The sequence below is a fragment of the Argopecten irradians genome, chromosome 11 (genome assembly GCF_041381155.1).
Source record: "Argopecten irradians isolate NY chromosome 11, Ai_NY, whole genome shotgun sequence".
Classification (NCBI taxonomy): Eukaryota; Metazoa; Mollusca; class Bivalvia; order Pectinida; family Pectinidae; genus Argopecten; species Argopecten irradians.
Genome location: NC_091144.1, coordinates 6,541,828 through 6,561,747, shown reverse-complemented (window position 1 = coordinate 6,561,747; position 19,920 = coordinate 6,541,828). Strand labels below are relative to the sequence as shown.

Sequence of the window (19,920 nt, the reverse complement as noted above, 5' to 3'; positions counted from 1 at the left end):
GTGAAGTGCGAGGTGCGTGTTTTGGTAGACTGCGATATTTTCGTGCTGTGTCTTCTTGTATAGTGGAACTGTTGCCCTTTTTATAGTGCTATATCACTGAAGCATGTCGCCGAAGACACCACGTAACACACCCCACCCGGTCACATTATACTGACAACGGGCACACCAGTCGTCCAACTCCCTGTATGCTGAGCGCTAAGTAGGAGCAGAAACTACCAATTTTATAGACTTTGGTGTAACTCCGCCAGGGTACAGAACCCAGAGCCTTCCTCACAGGGGCGAACGATCAACTCAAGGCCAAAAGTACTGCAGGGCCGTTAAATTATTGTACTAATCAAGTCCCCATATAGATTTATATGACGAAGTCGGAATTCGCCTTGTACCAAATCAGGAACCTGCATAACAGTCTTTATTTTATTTAGAATTCGTCAATTATGTCAGGATTTGACTTATACTATGTATTCTGACATTTTGAACCACAAGGATCTGGTGCAAAATTCCAACCAACAGTATTTATATATATTATAGTAATATCCCCTGAAGAGCCCTTGGAAAGACATGCAGATTTGTTTTAATATTTGGGTTTTTTTCTTCATATATTATAGTATATACATTTATATAAATACTGTTGGTTAGAAATTCGTGCTAGGTCAGTGTCTTGAACAAAGACGTTTATTGGTTGAAGTGTGTTTAGATATAACGGCAGTAATAGTAACCCCTGGAACTTAGGGGATAACATGAGGATCAAGTTTAGCTGTAGATGGGTATATTACCCTATTTGTCACAATGGTATTCCATTCAGTGTATACTCCACAAACAATGTGACCTTCCATCTAGTTTTTTACTTGACATTTTCGTCAAGTCCTCCATTTCGCTCAAAAACCTTGTCTCACAGAAAGTGACTAAGGACACTCCCCCTCACCTCCTTCTAAAATGAAAATCTCCGAGAGGTATTCATTGAAACTAACTCGCAGACACGCAATCAGCAGTAGCCGTCATTATACATGTAAAGCAGCATACAATCAGCAGTAGCCGTCATTATACATGTACAGCAGCATACAATCAGCAGTAGCCGTCATGATACATGTTAAGCAGCATTCAATCCGCAGTAGCCGTCATGATACATGTACAGCAGCATACAATCAGCAGTAGCCCTCATGATACATGTACAGCAGCATACAATCAGCAGTAGCCGTCATTATACATGTACAGCAGCATACAATCAGCAGTAGCCCTCATGATACATGTACAGCAGCATACAATCAGCAGTAGCCGTCATGATACATGTACAGCAGCATACAACCAGCAGTAGCCGTCATGATACATGTACAGCAGCATACAATCAGCAGTAGCCGTCATTATACATGTACAGCAGCATACAATCAGCAGTAGCTGTCATTATACATGTACAGCAGCATACAATCAGCAGTAGCCGTCAATATACATGTACAGCAGCATACAATCAGCAGTAGCCGTCATTATACATGTACAGCAGCATACAATCAGCAGTAGCCGTCATGATACATGTACAGAGCATGCAATCGCCGTCATTATACATGTACAGAGCTTGCAATCAGCAGTAACCATCATAATACATATGCAGCAGCGTACAATCAGCAGTAGACATGTTTTTACATGTACAGCAGCATATTTGATTAGTCAAAGAATATATGACGTAGCTTTCATTTTTTGGAGTATAGGAGTATATCGTTCTACAAAAGGATATGTACGACGAAAATAGTTGGATTTTAAATTCTTTTATTGCTTTTCATGGCATGACCGAACGATGACCCATATCTAACTGAACGTGACAACAAGACAGGATTTGATACATACAACATTCTCAACAATCTCTCATTCGCTTGCTAGCAATCCATCAGTACAGCTGGGTGAAATGTGTGAATTTACGGTGGGTTTGTACAAATAATCGTCATGTAGCACAATAACAACTGTCTATAAAATTAAAAGACACAGATGTACTGCTCACCCAGGTTTTAATAAATTTTAATTATCATGGATTTGCTTTGTTCATCTTGGTCCTAGTAACAACTGAGGCCATTAAGGGCATGTCCGTTTTTGATGTAGGAAAATTGAATGATCCAGCTGAAAACCAGCGCCCTAGTCAGAACCGGACATGTTTCTCAGTTTGAGCTTCAGACCGAGGGGTAGAGATAAAATAGCATACTCTAACGACATATCCATGACAACCAGGAAGGAGAATGGTGGACCTTAACCACTGATCATCCCCTACAAGCACAGGGGGCCAATTCAATGAAAATGGATGTTGTCATATATTTTTTGTATTTGGTGGATGGACTGATGAGTATATGTGACAGTCGTGTGATTTTTTCCCCCAGAAAATACAAAATTTGAAAAATTATAAAAAAATCGGGATATTTACTCTGTTTTATAGTAAATATCCCGATTTTTTCAAATCTCATATTTTCTGAAAAGAAATCACATGACAGTTATTTTATTAATTGACTGTCATATATACTCATCAGTCCATCCACCAAATACAAAAAATGTATGACAACATCCATTTTCATTGAGTTGGCCCCCTGTGCCTACAAGTGAAAGGCATTGCTCGATTTCTAGTCTACTATGGAAAGACAAACCGATTTGAACTTTGTGGCCTTATTTTGTACCCATACTGCATGGTGACTATGGCACCCTAGTAAATGCTCGGCTATCAGAAATCAGCCTGTCTGAGCTATAAGTATTGTAAGCCACGAGGTAGATTCTTCTCTTATGAGATCCACAACCTATCAACTCACAAAGACTTTGAGAGAACAACTTCAATTAGTTAGGTATAATGTATAATGTCAGATGTACATAAAAAGCCACCAAATCTGTTTTTGTGACATCGCTAACAGCTTAAGTAAATCTGTATAGGTCGAGGATATTTTTTCTAAAGAATGGTAAGAGTTTGATATAATTTCCATGTTAGAATTCTTTTGAATACAAAAATATATTTTCTTTGTAAGATGCAAACACAACATACTCAATAGAGATACAAGTGTACAAGCTTTTTGATTTGACACAAACACAGCAGATAATTCCATAACAAATCAAGATAGTTTGGCAGCGACTCATTCTAAAGTTGTGCTAACATTTTTCTACAACTAAATAAACTGAGGACATTTGCTCACTGAAGAGTAAGGTGTCCTCGGACTTCAGTAAATGGCATTTTGCGAAAGGTTCCACAAAAATGCAACCTCAACACAAATCACCAGGAATGCTAAAGTGTCATCTTTCTACTACATACAAATAAACAATAGCACTTAATATTACATGGGTGCTTTAACCATGGCTGGCACCAAATCAACAATAACACTTTGACAACGAACTGCTTCAACTTGGCACCAAAACAATGTCTACCAAAATGCTTAACCTACTGAAACAGCTTTGCTTCCACTACCAACCTAAACCCCAGCACTGAAAGTTAATGGGTTTTAACAATAATACCAACACACTAGCAATACCTCCTCAACAAACTCAATGTACTAACATACTAGACACTCAAAATGTGACACTACTGTAACCCGACCTGGTAGAATCCCTTTCCTATGTCCTGTCCAGGGTATAAGCTAAATGTCACATACTAGACACTCAAAATGTGACACTACTGTAACCCGACATGGTAGAATCACTTTCCTATGTCCTGTCCAGGGTATAAGCTAAATGTCACATACTAAGCATGTTACTACTCAACCTATTCACTGAACTTTCCGAAGTCAGATTGAAAAGTCATTTCAGCGCTTTGCAAGAACTTAATTTTCTCAATTTAACAGAAACAGATAAGATTCAGTCATGTCTAAGACTAGCTAACCACTGAAACATTTTATTTTTTTCCTTACCCAGGACAACAGTGTATAGGTTCGAATTCCCATCCATTTAAAACAAGTATCCAGGTCGGAGGTATGTCAAACTGATAAAGTACAAAGTAATATAATGAAGCCAGTTTATACTGTAAATGCACATAACAAATAGCACAAGTTGAATTTTTTCTATAATCTCGATCTAATTTAGTGTGCTTAATTTTAATTAAATATTAAATTATGTGCTAAAATGTTATTGCCCTGAATTAAGCACATTTTACAATATGGGATTGTCAGTGATTCTATCATTACATCAAGCAGAGTTATCTCCCCCTGGAAGTTAATATCAATTTAGTAAAAAAAATATTTGGAAGAGCAGCCCTGCATCTAGTGATGTACATTTTCTGCACAAAATACTGCAAACTTAATAGACCCTAATTAGTCATTACATGACCTTGCCTGTTAATACGACGTTAAAATAATCAAACAAACAAGTATTGCACCAGCTCCCAAGAGCAGATAACTCTGTTTGAGGAAGTATTATGTGGTATATGTACCAAAATTCCTTTATGATCCATCACTTCAGGACCTATTTCACCTTAAAGGTATAACAAAGTAACACTTCTATTAATATGAAGAGAGTACCAAGAAAACACTGTCAATACATTCATGACTTTAATTAACATGTATAAAACAATTTCACATGTCCAACATCCCAATGGTCCCCCACCCTTGCCATCCTCTTCAATCCACAAGCTCACTCTGTTAAGGGAATGCTAACAAGTTCCATCAGTCACACCAACAACTATCTCCCACACTCACAAACTTTGTACACTCTCTAGGAACCAGGACAACACCTTATGGTCAGACAGCTGTACAGTCTTTCACACAAAGGTGGCCCTCATATGAGTTACTTCTCTTCCATACACACTAAAGACTGGGACTCTGGGAAACTCGCACCAAATTCAGGGAGTAATCTAGGTAATTAGGGCAATAATTACGTAAATAAACAGCAGCTCACAAGGTCAATTTTCCTAAATAAGACAATAATTGTACAAAAAGTTCGCAAATACACCTATAATGATAACTTAAAGATTTTCAAAGATGATGAATGACAAAATTGTATTGATGAAAGCCTAGATTAATCCCCGATACTTAATTAATATAAATATGTCAACTGAATGCTTATTAACACAAAATTATAAATAAAATATATACCAGTTCATTTTAAGCATTCTATTTCTTGATTTGATTTCTACCTGCAAAAGTTGTCGGCAGGGTAAAAAGTGTTATGTAACAATTTCATTGCAAATGACATTATGTTTTAAAAGGTCAGAAAAATAATTTTGTAATAACAATTTCTTTGGGGAATAACAGAAAAAAAAACCAATGACCATATTTAGCACTATGAGGCATACCATTAGTTGAAATCTGAACACATTACCACTTCTTTTAACACAACTTGATAGCACCACCTAACAACATCAATTTTAAGCATACTAGAACTTTCATTTCATTGTGATTTTTTTTTTTATATTTTACTAAATAGACAGCCAACTTGTTATCTCACATCCTATATCAGGTTAGGTTCAAGCTTATTTGTCAGACTTATGGTCAAGTTACCACTCTCTCTTTTTCATATTTCTTGACATAAGGAAGCAATTATAGACACATATACTACTTAAATTATGCATGGAGATATTTTAATGATCCAACCGACACTTTGTGAAATTAAAATGAAGGTGTTTTTTTTTTTAACAATGCTTGACTATAATAATTAGAAATCATTTATATTTTCATCGAAAAAACTCACAAACAAAACAATAAGTGACCTTATAACTAGTACATAACTATAATCACAGGAAAATCCTTGTAAACAAAATGTTGGCATTGTAACATAATGCAGCACTTACAATAAGGCATAAACTACTATGTATAGTTTTTAGGACCAAAGCTAGTACTTGTACAGATGGCACACCTCAAAAACAAATTGTACAGTGCTTATAAAGATGGCACATCCTCAGAAAAAATAGTATACATATCCACCCATTGAATCTTTATATCCCATTGTTATGAAAATTAAATAAAAAAAAAAGAAAAATGATGAAGAGTATTTTCAAAGCAGTGAAATGATGGATTATACAATCCAACACCATGAGACAATCAAGGTGGTCCTGTAATCTTCCTGAGGTGTACAACAAATCAACAAGGCTACAGATTATGTGTGGAGACTACAGATTAGAGGCTAGAGACATGACGAATCCTAATGCTATGCCCAAGAATCTGTCTTTGGTACCAATTTGTTTCTGTATTTTGCCAACTGCTTTGCAGCTAGATTAGTCTAAATGGGGGGAAAACTTACCATTTAATAGTATTGAATGAGTATTACATCACAAATCAACAACTGTTATTTCCATATACTTCTAATATAATCAATGCTGAGAATGGACATTATATTAAGTAACCATTATTTCAGATGTGTGAAACCATGAAAAGTAAATGCAAATAATAATGACATTGTTGTAAACTTAAATTCAGTTGAACATATACTTTAAACATGTTCTCTCGCAATCCTCTATAATTAGAAGAAAAACTCCCATACACAATATTGACTGTCACACGTCCAATTTGCACCAAACCATGATAACTAATTATGCAAACAGTATTGCCCCCATACAATCTAATACATTCAGGTCTTATCATGTATCCTCTCTTTACCGACCAGCGGAAATTCCCAGATTGTTACCCGCACACACTCTCTGTGTAATATAGTATGTACTGAAGTCCACAAGGACACTCTCTCCCTGCCACTGGGCTCTCCATCTACAGATAAACCTCAGTGTAAACCCAAGACAGGATGTTGCAGAAACCCAAACAATTTTTGCTCACTTTTTTGTGTTTTACTGTGTGAATAGAACCGTTGTAAAATAAGGTCTTTTCAAGACCATCAGATGAAATATTTACATCACATCTTGATTGTCGTCAATTACAAAACTTGCACATCACACTAACTGTGGCGTGGTTTTCCCCTGATTTGACCCTGTATCAAATAAGGACAATACAACATTTTCAGGGGCCTAACCTAAATATGGGGGACAAGTTGAAATAACTGTGTCAATGAGGCAAGACTTGGTCCAGTTCCTACATGTTTGACAGCTTGTTTTGTTCGCCTGTATATCAATGCCACAACACATCATTCATCACAAAATATATACTCTGCAACAACATGACTTCAATTTGTTCATGACCTTAACCATTCTGTATTCTTGTTCGTGTTGTAATGACCATCATGTGGTCAATAGCTCACTCAACCAGGACACTGGGTCCACCTAGAAACAATCCTCGGCACACAATATTGCTAGTCCTTACTCTGGAAGATGTACAAGTTATTAGTAGCAGCGACGGCTAGAATGTTTTCGTTGGGATGCCAAGCAGTATGTAGGATTTTCTTGTTAAAGTCGAGACAGTCGACACTGATCTCTTCTTTCTTCCGTTTACCACCGGTACAAACTTTGCGCGGCTTAAGCACAGTACGGGGTTTCATGTTTTCTCTACTGGCCTCCAATGTTGTGTCGCGTTTAGATTCACGGTCAAACATCCTGTAGAAGTTGTTGTAGGATCCCGTCATAATGTGCCTGAAACATAAACAATCAAAGATCTTGCTAAACAACTGGTGTGAAGAATATATTTAAACATTTTCAATATTTGTTTTGTTATCTTCCTTTGAACATTTAATATTTAAACCTGTTAGCAGTAACAAGTGGCTCTATAACCTATCCCGCCGCCTACCAATCTGTCTTACAGGTTAGCAGCATTAACCCCAGTAGACCTACAATCATAGGTTCGTTGATGTAAATCTGCTATATCCAACCGCCAAAACGTTTATTTCAGAGCAATTTGATGTAAGTCTGTAACAAGTTAACACTGAGAAATTACAAAGGGCCTTACCACAAAATATCTGTATCAAAACATTGAAATTCATGAGAATTTGGAAAGATAAGAGAAGGTAGCAAAAAGCTTCACTACAGTGACAAAAACCAAATATATTGGGGGAAAGTGTTGAAGTAATCTGGTGGGTGTATTAATGGATTTGTATTTTGAACAAGAAAGCTTTATCCCTAGATAAACTAGGACCGTATTTATGCTCTTTTGACTTAAGAGGTCTTGTACTTAAATATGATTATGTGATTTGCATTTGCCACGCGACACAAATATGAGTAAACAATTAATGGGACAAAAATAAGTATTTACAGTATTAGAGGCCAGTGATCTGATGGCTATGTAAAGGTTATATTTTGAAAAACATACCTGTCATCCCCACTCCATGAACACTCAAACTTGTCAAAGATGCAGTCATTTTCGTACAGAGAGCACAACTTGCTGCGTAAGTATTCATGCACCTGGTACGTTTCTATTGGCTTCGTGTCCATATGCAAATCCCACACTTTTACTGACAAATAGTCTCTCGTCACCATGTAACGTCCATTATGACTAAATTTTACATCTGATATACTGGAAATTATTTCAGAAAAGAAACTCCTATTGGTGGGATCTTCTGGCTCTTCAAACACTGCAACATAAGTAAGATCACTTGATTAATTCAATACAGACCTTTAATGGTAGTAACCAGATAAGCATATTATTTAAACACTCCATTAGTCATTTTAGTTAGGGGTAGTAAATTATGTATTTTGTGAATTTATGTCTGTCCTGAATATTTAGAATTTGTTTTGTCAATAGACAAAATTAAAATTAGACTTGTAATTCTGCTCCACTATGATGCTCTACGTAACACTCCAACACTCCCTGGAACATCTCGGGACATACTGTTAGTCGTTTATATTTTGCAAGAGAATTGCTGATTGGTTAACAATAGGGGTCATGCTAAGCTGACCCTAAACAACCAGTTGTTAGATCTTGTCTTTGAGCGTATGTAGAGCATCGTAGCTGCTAGCAGAGCAGAATTACAAGTCTAATTGTAATAAGTTTGCATCAATAGACAATGTTAAATCATTAATTTAAATTTAAGAATAATTAATTATAAATTGTGCTTTAGCCTATTAGGTTTTGTATACTTACATTTAGCATGTTTGTCACACAAAGCTTGTTGGCGCATATCACAAAGTCTAATAGTTCCTTTACTACTACTGTATACAAACAAGTTACAGTCTAGAGGATGGAACTCGGCCGCAGTAATCACTTCTGTCAGCTCCTCCATGTTGGCTGGCTTGATGTCAACAATGTCTAGTGGCACTGGTCAAGGATCAACAAGGCTTTCTATGGTAACACTAAAGTTAACAAGTTCCAAGGAAACAGAAATTATTTACACGTGCAGTGATTTTTTTTACGTATATTTAGGGCAAAATAAAGGCCCCTTCCCCTAAATTTTGTTACATTTTCTCAATTTTATATTATTTATATACTTTCCCCAAAAAACAAAATATTCTCAAATACATATATGTTTTCAAGAAAGATTGAATGCAGTTTTCCCCCCAATTCAAAAGGTAAAGGCCCCTGAAATTATGAAGTAAGAAAATAACTGACTTGTTTGGTTTTCGAAACAAAATCTTTTTGCTTTTTTCTGATGGAGCTGTATGTAAAGTCCGGGGCTGGTCAATTCATTGTGAATACCCAGCACGTATAACCTTACACTTATTATTCCTGCTTGTATCATATACGGATGCTATAGAAGTAAACAGTATATTTGTCTGAACAGGAATCTCAAAGAAGCAAGTTCATGTTACTAAACAGAGCACTAAGTGGCGCCTAAATTGGTGGCCAATGGCGCCTTTAATTCCTCAGTGGTGACCACTAATTGGACTTTAAAGTGCCTCAATAGCAACTAGAAAATTTGGACAAGGAATGAAATCCAGAAAATTACCAGCCTTCAATTTAACTTTTTGCCACAATGCTTGTACAAAATGACTGAAGCATGTACCAGGTAAATTTCTTTTAAAAGCAGTGTACCTATCAATGCCTAAAAGATTCACAATTAAAAGTATTGAAGACAGGTGGCTATTCTGATCTGAAAATTTGAAAGAAAATATTTTGAACTGGAATGGCAACCAATTTTTCCAATTGGCACCTTAATATTTTGGTCCAGTAGCCCAACAGGCCACTGGATAAAAAAATTGACTTTAAGCCGTGCTTAAGTGTCAAAATGAACAAAAAACCTCTAATATATATTTATGTTTCAAGAAAGATGAAATGTGCTTTTCCCCCCCAATTCAAAAGGTTATGTACAGGCCCTAGAAATTATGAAGTAAGAAAATCACTGACTTGTTTGGTTCTTGAACCAATATCCTTTTGCTTTTTCTGATGGAGCTGTATGTAAAGTCCGGGGCTGGTCAATTCATTGTGAATACCCAGCACGTATAACCTTACACTTATTATTCCTGCTTGTATCATATACCGATGCTATAGAAGACAACAGTATATTTGTCTGAACAGGAATTTCAAAGGAGCAAGTTCATGTTACTAAACAGGGCTTTAAGTGGCGCCTATATTGGTGGCCAATGGCGCCTTTAATTCCTCAGTGGCGGCCACTCATTGGACTAAAGGTGCATCAATGGCAACTAGAAAATTGGGACAAGGAATGAAATCCAGAAAATTACCAGCCTTCAATTGAACTTATTGCCACAATGCTTGTACAAAATGACAAAGAGTGTACCAGGTAAACTTCTTTTGAAACCGTGTACCTATTAATGCCTAAAAGATTCACAATCAAAGGTATTGAAGACAGGTGACTATTCTGATCTGAAAATTTAAAAGAAAATTTTGAAACTTATGAAAAAGTGGGCTGGCAACCAAATTTTGCAATTGACGCCTTAATATTTTGGTCCAGTAGCCCAACAGGCTACTGGATAAAAATATCAATTTTGAGTCCTGCCTAAGTGTTAACTACTAAGCTTCAAATTCATCTTTCCTAGTAAAAAATTCATTGTTAGGCAATCCAACAAACAGGTATCATTCAATGTGGAAACGAGTCATTTAGAGTTAAGAAAGAGTAATGTTAGTCCAGCAGATTATGTACATTTTAGTAGTGTTTCAACAGTCTAACATTTGCAAGGTTTCCTGCCTCAGATATCCAAATTTGGAATACAAAATTCAGTATTTTTTTTAAAATATAAACAGATATATATTTTAACACAACAAATTTTTGCATAAAAAAGTTCTTCAAGCTATTATTTTTTGTTTTTAACTTTATTTTTAAATCTGCTGAAAGTAAAACTTGTCTTCTGTCTTAACACTGAATACAAGTTATGATGACTTAATATGTATATAAGAAAGGATACTGAAACTCTGGTCAGTGACTTCTAGATGCCAAAGGTTGATTCTCAAATCATCTGCTGACAAGTAGGTTTCCTGATCACTGTTGATGGATATGGAATTAATGTGATAGGTATGAGCATTAGCAAATATTCTACGAGGACTAGCTTCTACCATCAATTCCATGGGCTTGAACATGGGCACCCGTAATGTGGTCACAGTTGAAGGATCGCGCATCAAGCCTGCCTCATCCTTTAAGTTGTAGCCTTCTGGTCTCTTGTCCCTTTCGGTCACTTTCCACAATTTTATAGTCTTATCTGCAAACGATGGATACAAGACTGATAAAGTTCAAAAAGAAATCAGCGTTGACGCCGCTGTCATGCACTTGTGCATCAGTTGTATTACAGGGCTGATGAAGTTCACAATAAAGAAAGCAATATGAATAGCTGTGCTTTGTATACAAAGGTAAAATAGTATTTATATCTCAATGAAGTTTTAGTTGTATGTAAAGTCCGGGGCTGGTCAATTCATTGTGAATACCCAGCACGTATAACCTTACACTTATTATTCCTGCTTGTATCATATACGGATGCTATAGAAGACAACAGTATATTTGTCTGAACAGGATTCTGATGCGAGTTATAAATATCATTACAGAGGTGTAAGAATTTTTTCAAAGTCACTTACCCCGGGCAAGTAGAGCCCAATAATTCACTTGCCGAAATTGAATTCTACAATTTATTGACTCGTGCCCTATCCGGGCCTCGAACTCATGATCTACGGCACTCTGTTTGTGTTTCTTTGAAATCTAATTATATTAGATATTTTCCTTCTTTTATTAGAAGAATAATAATTAATAAAGCAATTAATTTGCAGCATTATTTGAATTTTTATTTTTCTCTTTTGTTTCTCTATCATTTTTTTTTTTTAATTCCTGAATTCCGGAAACCGGATTCCGGCTCCATTATTAGTACCCAAGTGCAACTTCCTACCTTGAACAGAGATTGTTTTTACACAGAAAAACCTCTTTCTTATGGCTAAAATTAATGGTTAGACAATTAATAATGTAAGTTAACTCTAAAAAGCATTTCTATATAACTTAAAAGCAGTCAATTATTGCTTTTTATCAGCTTTAATGTCTGAAAAACGTCTCTGAACTGAAGGTCCACCTAGCGACCCAGTTATGCCCATTTCCATTTTTTGTTTAATTTTGTGAAATCAAAATTGTTTCTAATCCTAAATTATTTGTTTTTAGTAATATTTAGGCAGGTTTGTTTCATCAGGTATTAAGTTATAAGTCTCATATAGCGTTAAACTTAGTGCACCAGAAAAATTATTTCAAGAAATTCACTCAGCTGTCACTTGCCTAGAGCAAGTGAACTAACTTTATCAACTTGCCCGAACTCGAAAACTGGTTGCCCCGGGCGTCGGGCAAGTGGATTTTTACACCTCTGATCAAAGAAACTTATATTTCACAAGAATCAATCTCCTGACACTACCACTAAAAGTGTTAGCTTTAATAATATTTGTCACCATTGAAATATAGGCAGCACAAATTATGAGAAACTTTACTAACTACTTTTCAATAAACTAGAAACAAACCATTAGTGGAAAGTAGAAAATTAGCAGGATTGGTCCTCTTCATCCAGAGTATCTTGTTAATTTTCTCTTCGATTTCTAAACTCTTGAGATAATCAAACTCAGGCTCATGGCTCTGGAAGGTGCTGTACACATTATATTCCCCACGTAGAGGCAATCCAATCTTGCCCTGAAAATATAAAACCATTATGAAACAACCGTTTCCTTATGATTAGTGAGTCTAGACTAACACGACCATAGACGTATTCAGAAATGACAAAGTCTATTGCAAGTGAAGTTTGAATATGAAAATTAATGTTAACATTGAATTGTTAACTAATTAGTTAATCATAAAGGTTATAAATACAGCATTTAAATGCCCCCCCACCCACCTATTTTTCCATCTAAGTCACAAAATTTCCCATCAAAATATCAAAATTTCCTACCATCTCAAAAATTCCCATCAAAATGTCAAATGTTCACACTTAATCATTAGAGAATCAGTTTCAAAATCATTTAAACACATTTGTCTTTACCGATATGAGCTTAAAATCGTATTTAAAAACTGTAAAGGGCCAACTTGTAGGCCTAAGCTTAGGGCATCGAGTGATGAAAGCCATGTGTTCGCTGAGCCAGAATGTGCTCGAGAAATCTGCTGGTTACCAGGTATTGTTATAAATGTGGTAAACTATATTGAAAAAGTTTCCAATATATATATGCGAGTATAAACTGCATACCATTAAAACACTGTATGAAATATTTCTAATATCCTTCACACATGTGCTCCCAAAATGCACTGCGCCGATAACGAATTTAATGCGCCAATCACGAATTTAAACCATCACAGCCTGGCAGCTTTGTTACCGACCCGGCCTCTGACAAGCTGATTGCAAGGTAGTGATATGTTCAGAATTAAAATGATGAATCCTTGATTTTATTTCACATTTTGTGACAAAATGTAAGTGATGTGGGAGAACAGTCATGACCTAATTAAAATGTCTAGCCAGAAATTGCCAAATCGTGGGATCAAGATCGACCTCGTGTCAAGTTACCTGACCTAAGCTAAATGATACAATGTTCATGATCTATCAAGTGAATGTGTTTTTAGACATTCTGGCAAATTATTTTTTTTGTTTTGTTAAACAGTGTTTCAAAAATGAACTAACATTGTTGGCTGTATAGGTGAATTAGATATGTTTTTTTTCTGAGACAATTTTAAGTCTGAAATTTTGTGTTCTATTAGATCAGGGATTTTCCTACAGTTTTTTTACAGGGTCCAGGGTCCATTGAATTGGGAAATTTTACACAGCATGACATGAAATTGGGAAAAATGACTAAATAAAGAAAAACACTATTTTATGATTTAACCGTAAGGCTTTACCACATGCAAACTAGTACACTGCATCACCAGGCTTCCATGAGGAAAGTATACAATGTTCAACACGAACATTGTTGCAACATCTGTCAAGTGTATGCACCATCTCAATGGCACTTTTTGAAGTTTTCAGTCTCGATTGATAATACGTTTTTAAAGTTGGATTTATTTACTTTCATGTTTATTTTTGAGAAATGTTTTGGTAATGAAGTTGCTTCAAAATAAATCAAACTACACAGTGATGCTATCGTTTTCAAATATTATTCGATATGAGGACTTCAAAAATTATTAAAAACATCTACAGGTCAGAAAATGGTTGATTTTCTCTGTAGGAAATACTCAAAATATTGCCGATTTTTTTATACATTTTAGAAAAAAAATTGCACAAATTACTTGAAATATCGTAAACAAACTAATATATATCTGAATCATGGCTCAGTCAGTATATTTGCTCTGAAAAACACTGTTATTTCTACTTTGTCCGTGCCGGTTCACGACCTGTTCACCGATACTTTCACTTTCTATCGTTCCGAGTAGTGTGTTTGTTGTGGGATGTTTGTACATTATTTGCCATTGAAATATGCACGAAAATAGTCTATCAACTTTAAATGAAGTATATTAAAGGTTTATTGAAGTTTTGACAACAAGCTTCTAACAAAATTATCAACACTCACGGCTGTAAACTCGCCAGTCCATTCCAACACGGCATCAGGTATTGGCGATAGTACGGGACCTCGCCATTCTTCTGACCGTCAGATTTTTGATCGGTCAAATTGAATAAAACATCGTCTAAATCATCGTCAGATTATATGCTTTTAGGTCTGTGATATTTAAATATCATGACATTGTACTTATAATTACAAATATCTGCCATAATATCAACAACAGAAGCCATGATGGCGTCCCCGGTAACATGAGGGAACACGTGTGATTTTCTAGGTTAATTTATTCAGAGTTTTATATAGTAGTAACACTGTGCCGATTTTTGATTGGTTAGAAATTTGGTCACGTCTATAATTAGATTGTAAAGTCTGAACACAGGTGGCGCTTTTATCACGTGATACGAAGCTAGCAAAACATTGATAGTCAAAATGGCGTCCAGAGTCGCTTGCATTGAGATCGTGTAGGGGAGTCCAGAGGCACTTACATTGAGATAGTGCGGGGGCGTCCAAAGTTGCTTACATGGGGCAAAGCGTTTATTCGACATATCATGACAATTTCATACCAAGAATGACATTACTCAGACTTTCAATTTTAGATTCCGATTGGGAATTTTTAGCTACAAATTGGGAATTTTAGCTAAATTTTCGGAGGGGAATGGGTCCGTTATTCGGCCCCAGATTCTACTGTAGGAAAATCCCTGTAGATGCACCCTCTTCGAATAATTTCAAGCCCCCGGGACATTTATTGGAATAAATATGGAACCAGCCTACCATTATAATACACTTATCATAAAATTGCTTAACAATAGATCAATTAAATCTAAATTTCCAAAATGCAATCTTTTTTATGTTTCCAAATGACATCCAAATGTCCCAATTACTGCACAGCAGTTTACTTTTACAACCCCATGCGGCAAAACAAACCTTCATCTTGTATTGTTTGATAACTTCATCTCATGCCAGCAGCCACTAATAAAGATAATTATATTCTAAACATTGTATAGTGTTTCCCACAGCCCCGATTAGCATGACGCCGCGCCGTGCCCTTTTTCCCTGACGCCATGCCCCTATAACCTAACGCCGTGCCCTGTTTGTCCCCAGTACACTTTTACTAAACTACCAAAATACCAGGCAGTGACTTGATAATTAAGTAAACAAAAGAGGTGTGACCACTCCCTGACCCCCTGACCAACACCCCAGTGGCCCTAATTAGCAGCCTTGGGCTATTTCCACCTTGGCTGGTGGTGTCACTTTCAGGTCTGTGTATTACGTAAGCTGAAGTCAAGCAGCCGATCGGCAGCCTAGAAAGCAATCAGATGGCCTTTCAATAAGTTTTATGACTACAGCTAGTGAGCATTACTTCAAAAACAAATACTGCTTACAACTGTAAATGATTTACTCACGTTTTTAATGTTTAATAGGCCTATCTAAATCTGATGGATGTCACAAGCTTTGCAATCGTAATGGCCGCCATTTTGGGTGTATTGTAATAGTAGATCCGGAGGTATTGAATTTCAGGATTTTACTAATATTCACGTTTTTAAAAATGAAAACGGTATTATTTTTTTAGAATTTCGGTGTGAATTTATTTTTAGAAAAGATATGATAAAATTATTAATAGGCTATCAAGTTAAAAAGAAATCAACTTTTTTTCTCTATCAGACTAAATTGAAATATTTTGAATACTACTCTAACAATTATCTGTATTTTCTTAATTTAGTGCTTGTAAATTTAGAACATTATTTTAATTAATTGCCCATTATTATGAAACATGTTATCTTATTCAAATCAATACAGTATTTTTAATATTTAAATAAAGATATATATTAAAATAAAGGTTATTGGATTGAAATAAAGGAATATATTTTGCATTTTCCCCATTCTTTTAATTAATATAAATGAAATTTAGATCTTTCTTGTTAATAAATTATAGTCATGATCATATGATCGGCAGATTACAATTTTCAAAATCATTTTTTTTTTCACTCAGAATAATTAAATATATGTCTTGATATTACTTAGCAACTCAGAGAGTTTAAAGCATTTAAATGATATTAAGTTGAACCAGAATTAAATAAACAACAAGACAGTTTTAAAGATTTTTTCCTTGGAAGTTGTCGATATAACCTATGTGCCCCTCTGATGGTTATTTATCACGGTCAAAGTGCCCTTTTCAAAACCCAGCACCATGCCCTTTTTTTCCTGTGGGAAACACTATTGTAACTAATAAACTTTTGATTTTTTGGAAATTTTACAATGTAGTACTTTAGAATGGCAATTGAACAAATGATAGACATGTCATACTAAAATGACAATATTTCAAAATGGTGACCTTATTTCACATTCCTGACAATTCTATAGATTAGTTACCTTATCGCGCTGGAAAATGACAACACGTCCACCCTTATCACCGGTAGCCAGGAGGTCACCATCATTATTAAATTCTACACAGGATATAATGTCCGCTGCAAAACAAAAATTCTACATTATAAAACTCGCCAAAAACAAGACAATATATCATGAACACCTAATGTAATAGGCGGTTGTACCCAAATGTACCGGCATCAAATAACGATGGCTTGACAAGGTAAATTTTGAGGTCACAATACAGAATTATAATGACAATTGAATTTGAAACAATTTTAATTAGAAATCACCAACTTTATGTTGTGTGCTGCCATAACGAAAGGTGCTTGTTGTTTAATGGGGCTAATTCACCTACCACGCGATACCCGTTAACGTTTGTGCGGGACTAGTATCTCCTGTGGTGATGGAAAGTAACTCTTTGTAATCTTCCTGCTGAAATGACGTTATCCTACGATAACTAATTGACGTCATTCCATCACCAATAGAAACAATAGACCCACATAAACGTTATTGGCGCGACAGGTATCGTGTGGTACGTCAATGATTCCCATTGGGATTTACCAATTGAAAATATTCAATCTTTAGATGTAACTGAAAAACAATAATGTGGTCCATTTCTTTTGAAGACAATATTCCAACAAATAATGAATTATCAGCTAGGCCTATAAGGAACATGTTGGAAACCACCCCTGAAAGTAGAGTCTTTTGAGACGGTCTTGGGATATTGAAATGAACACGAAACCTCCTGCTTATTTTCAGGAACAACTACATTTTAAACATTTATGTGAAAACGGATTTTATGAAAGCATCAGCATTTGAGATGTTTTACTGCTTTCTGAAGTGTTAATTGATATGATTTTGAAAAATACCAACAGACAACAACATAATAAGTGATTATGCACTACTAACAGAGGATTAAAACAGTTTTTCTTTTTAAATTTAACATGGGTTTATCTTACAATCGTCTCTAAAATATCTTTATAGTGACCTCATTTGTCTCTGTAAGGCAAAATTAAATTACATTTCCTAGGGTGGTTCCCTACCTTTAGTGTGTGCAAGATGGTCATGTGCAAGCGAAGATTACTTAGGCCTTACCGATGTCAACAAAATTAATATCCAATATATCCATAAATTAGTTTACTGTACATGTGTTACTGATATCAGCGGTGCACTGTGCTTTAATTTACATAGCTTCGATCAATTGAATCAATTCTTTTATTACTAAATAATGTCCGATTGAAAACTGTTCAAATTAAACAAACCCTTTGTCATGGCAGGCCTACATAGTATAATTTAAGTCCAATTTGTAACACATTATTTAGAATGTCTGGCACGACTGACCTCGTTGCTCGATATCGCACAGGTCAAGAAGCATTTAAAGTTGTCGCTAAAATTACTTACAGCATATTATATCTTGTGAAAATAATATATAGTGGTTAAACACTGTCAATACATAACCAGACATGGCACTTTCTTACGAGACATAACAGTAGAGTATTATGCATAATTTGCACATTATATATGTCGACAAATCGAAGTCAATCGATAGGTGGACTCTTCGTCTGAAATTTCCGTCTAATTTATTGACATAACATACGTTCTGTAACATCTTCGGTCTCTATAGCTCCTTTCACTTGTGAAAAACACCACTGAATATCCCCGCCATTACCTGAAATGAAAAGATGATAATTGCTAAAAATAAATTACATCGTCAACATTTACACACAGTAATACGGAAATGAGATGTCTAACAGGAGCAGACAAGGATTTCACTCTTACCCGCCATCATGTGGAGAAAATATGGATCCTAGAATTATGAATACTGTTATAATATTTCATTCATTTCATTGGGAAGTCTGCCAAAGGCTATTTTACTCCTCGATGACATTGGAATGGCAGGCGGTACCCCGCTCATTCAAATCAATATGGCGCACTATGGCCGAAAGTTCAAGGATATGACGTCAGATGATTGGAATTTTGGGTAATATGAAAAAGAAAGCAGACATTGAACGTTGAAAATGAAAGTAGAACATGTAGGCCTACAACACACATTTAAAGTGAATATTAAACATAAGGAATTATTGAGACATGTGTTTAGATTTACTGCATAGTCTACCGTTTGTTATCACACAGAATTTGTGTCATACGTCAAGAATCTTCAGCGGAGTTATATTATAGGCTATATCGTGTGAACTAACGTGTTACAGCTTTCTAACATTACGTATCCGGCGGTTGTTTACGTTACGGTTATTTACAAACATGGCATACTGTAGAGGGAAGATTTCAGTTGTTATAAGTATATGGAATCAACGATTCGGAGTAGGGCATATGTCATATTTCTTAGCCATATCAATTTAAAACACCTTTATCTGTAAGTCATTTTTTTAATTTGCATCAATGAATATTAAGTGAGATCACATTTTCTAACTATCGGGTCATAAGATTCATATCGATACATTTTACACGTATGGTACCTATAGATTGTTATATGGTTGGGATTCAAAATCTAACAAATCTTGGGGACAATTTTCCATTTTTTTTTCTAAATTGTAAGAGTCTTTGTGAATGATAAGTAGAATGTATATATAGCGATACAAGAATATATACGAGGCCTTCATGTAATTATATTTTACACAAACACAAGAAATATAAATTATAATTTGATTTTTACATTTACAATTTGTATAGTATACAAATCGATTTTTGCATATGCAAAATCTTTAGATATGTTAAGATAATTTTAAACACGTAAAATTGGATTTATGCACATGCGCAAATAAATACGCATATTTAAAAATAGTGAACAAATATAAAAATTGTGTGTAAAGAATTTTTAAACATGTTTTAT

At 35.3% G+C, this 19,920-nt stretch overlaps 1 protein-coding gene across 1 annotated transcript; it reads right to left on the bottom strand.

Moving 5' to 3' along the window:
• Window positions 1-1,741: 1,741 nt before the first annotated feature.
• On the bottom strand, window positions 1,742-19,029 carry LOC138334377 (serine/threonine-protein phosphatase 2A 55 kDa regulatory subunit B alpha isoform-like). The gene is made up of 8 exons (XM_069283048.1): window positions 18,852-19,029; window positions 18,670-18,741; window positions 17,076-17,170; window positions 12,693-12,858; window positions 11,117-11,407; window positions 8,901-9,065; window positions 8,130-8,391; window positions 1,742-7,456 (listed from the first exon to the last, which is right to left on the bottom strand). The coding sequence occupies exons 1-8, from the start codon at window positions 18,859-18,861 to the stop codon at window positions 7,180-7,182; spliced, it is 1,338 nt and encodes a 445-aa protein (XP_069139149.1). The 5' UTR covers window positions 18,862-19,029; the 3' UTR covers window positions 1,742-7,179.
• Between the last annotated feature and the right edge of the window lie 891 nt (window positions 19,030-19,920).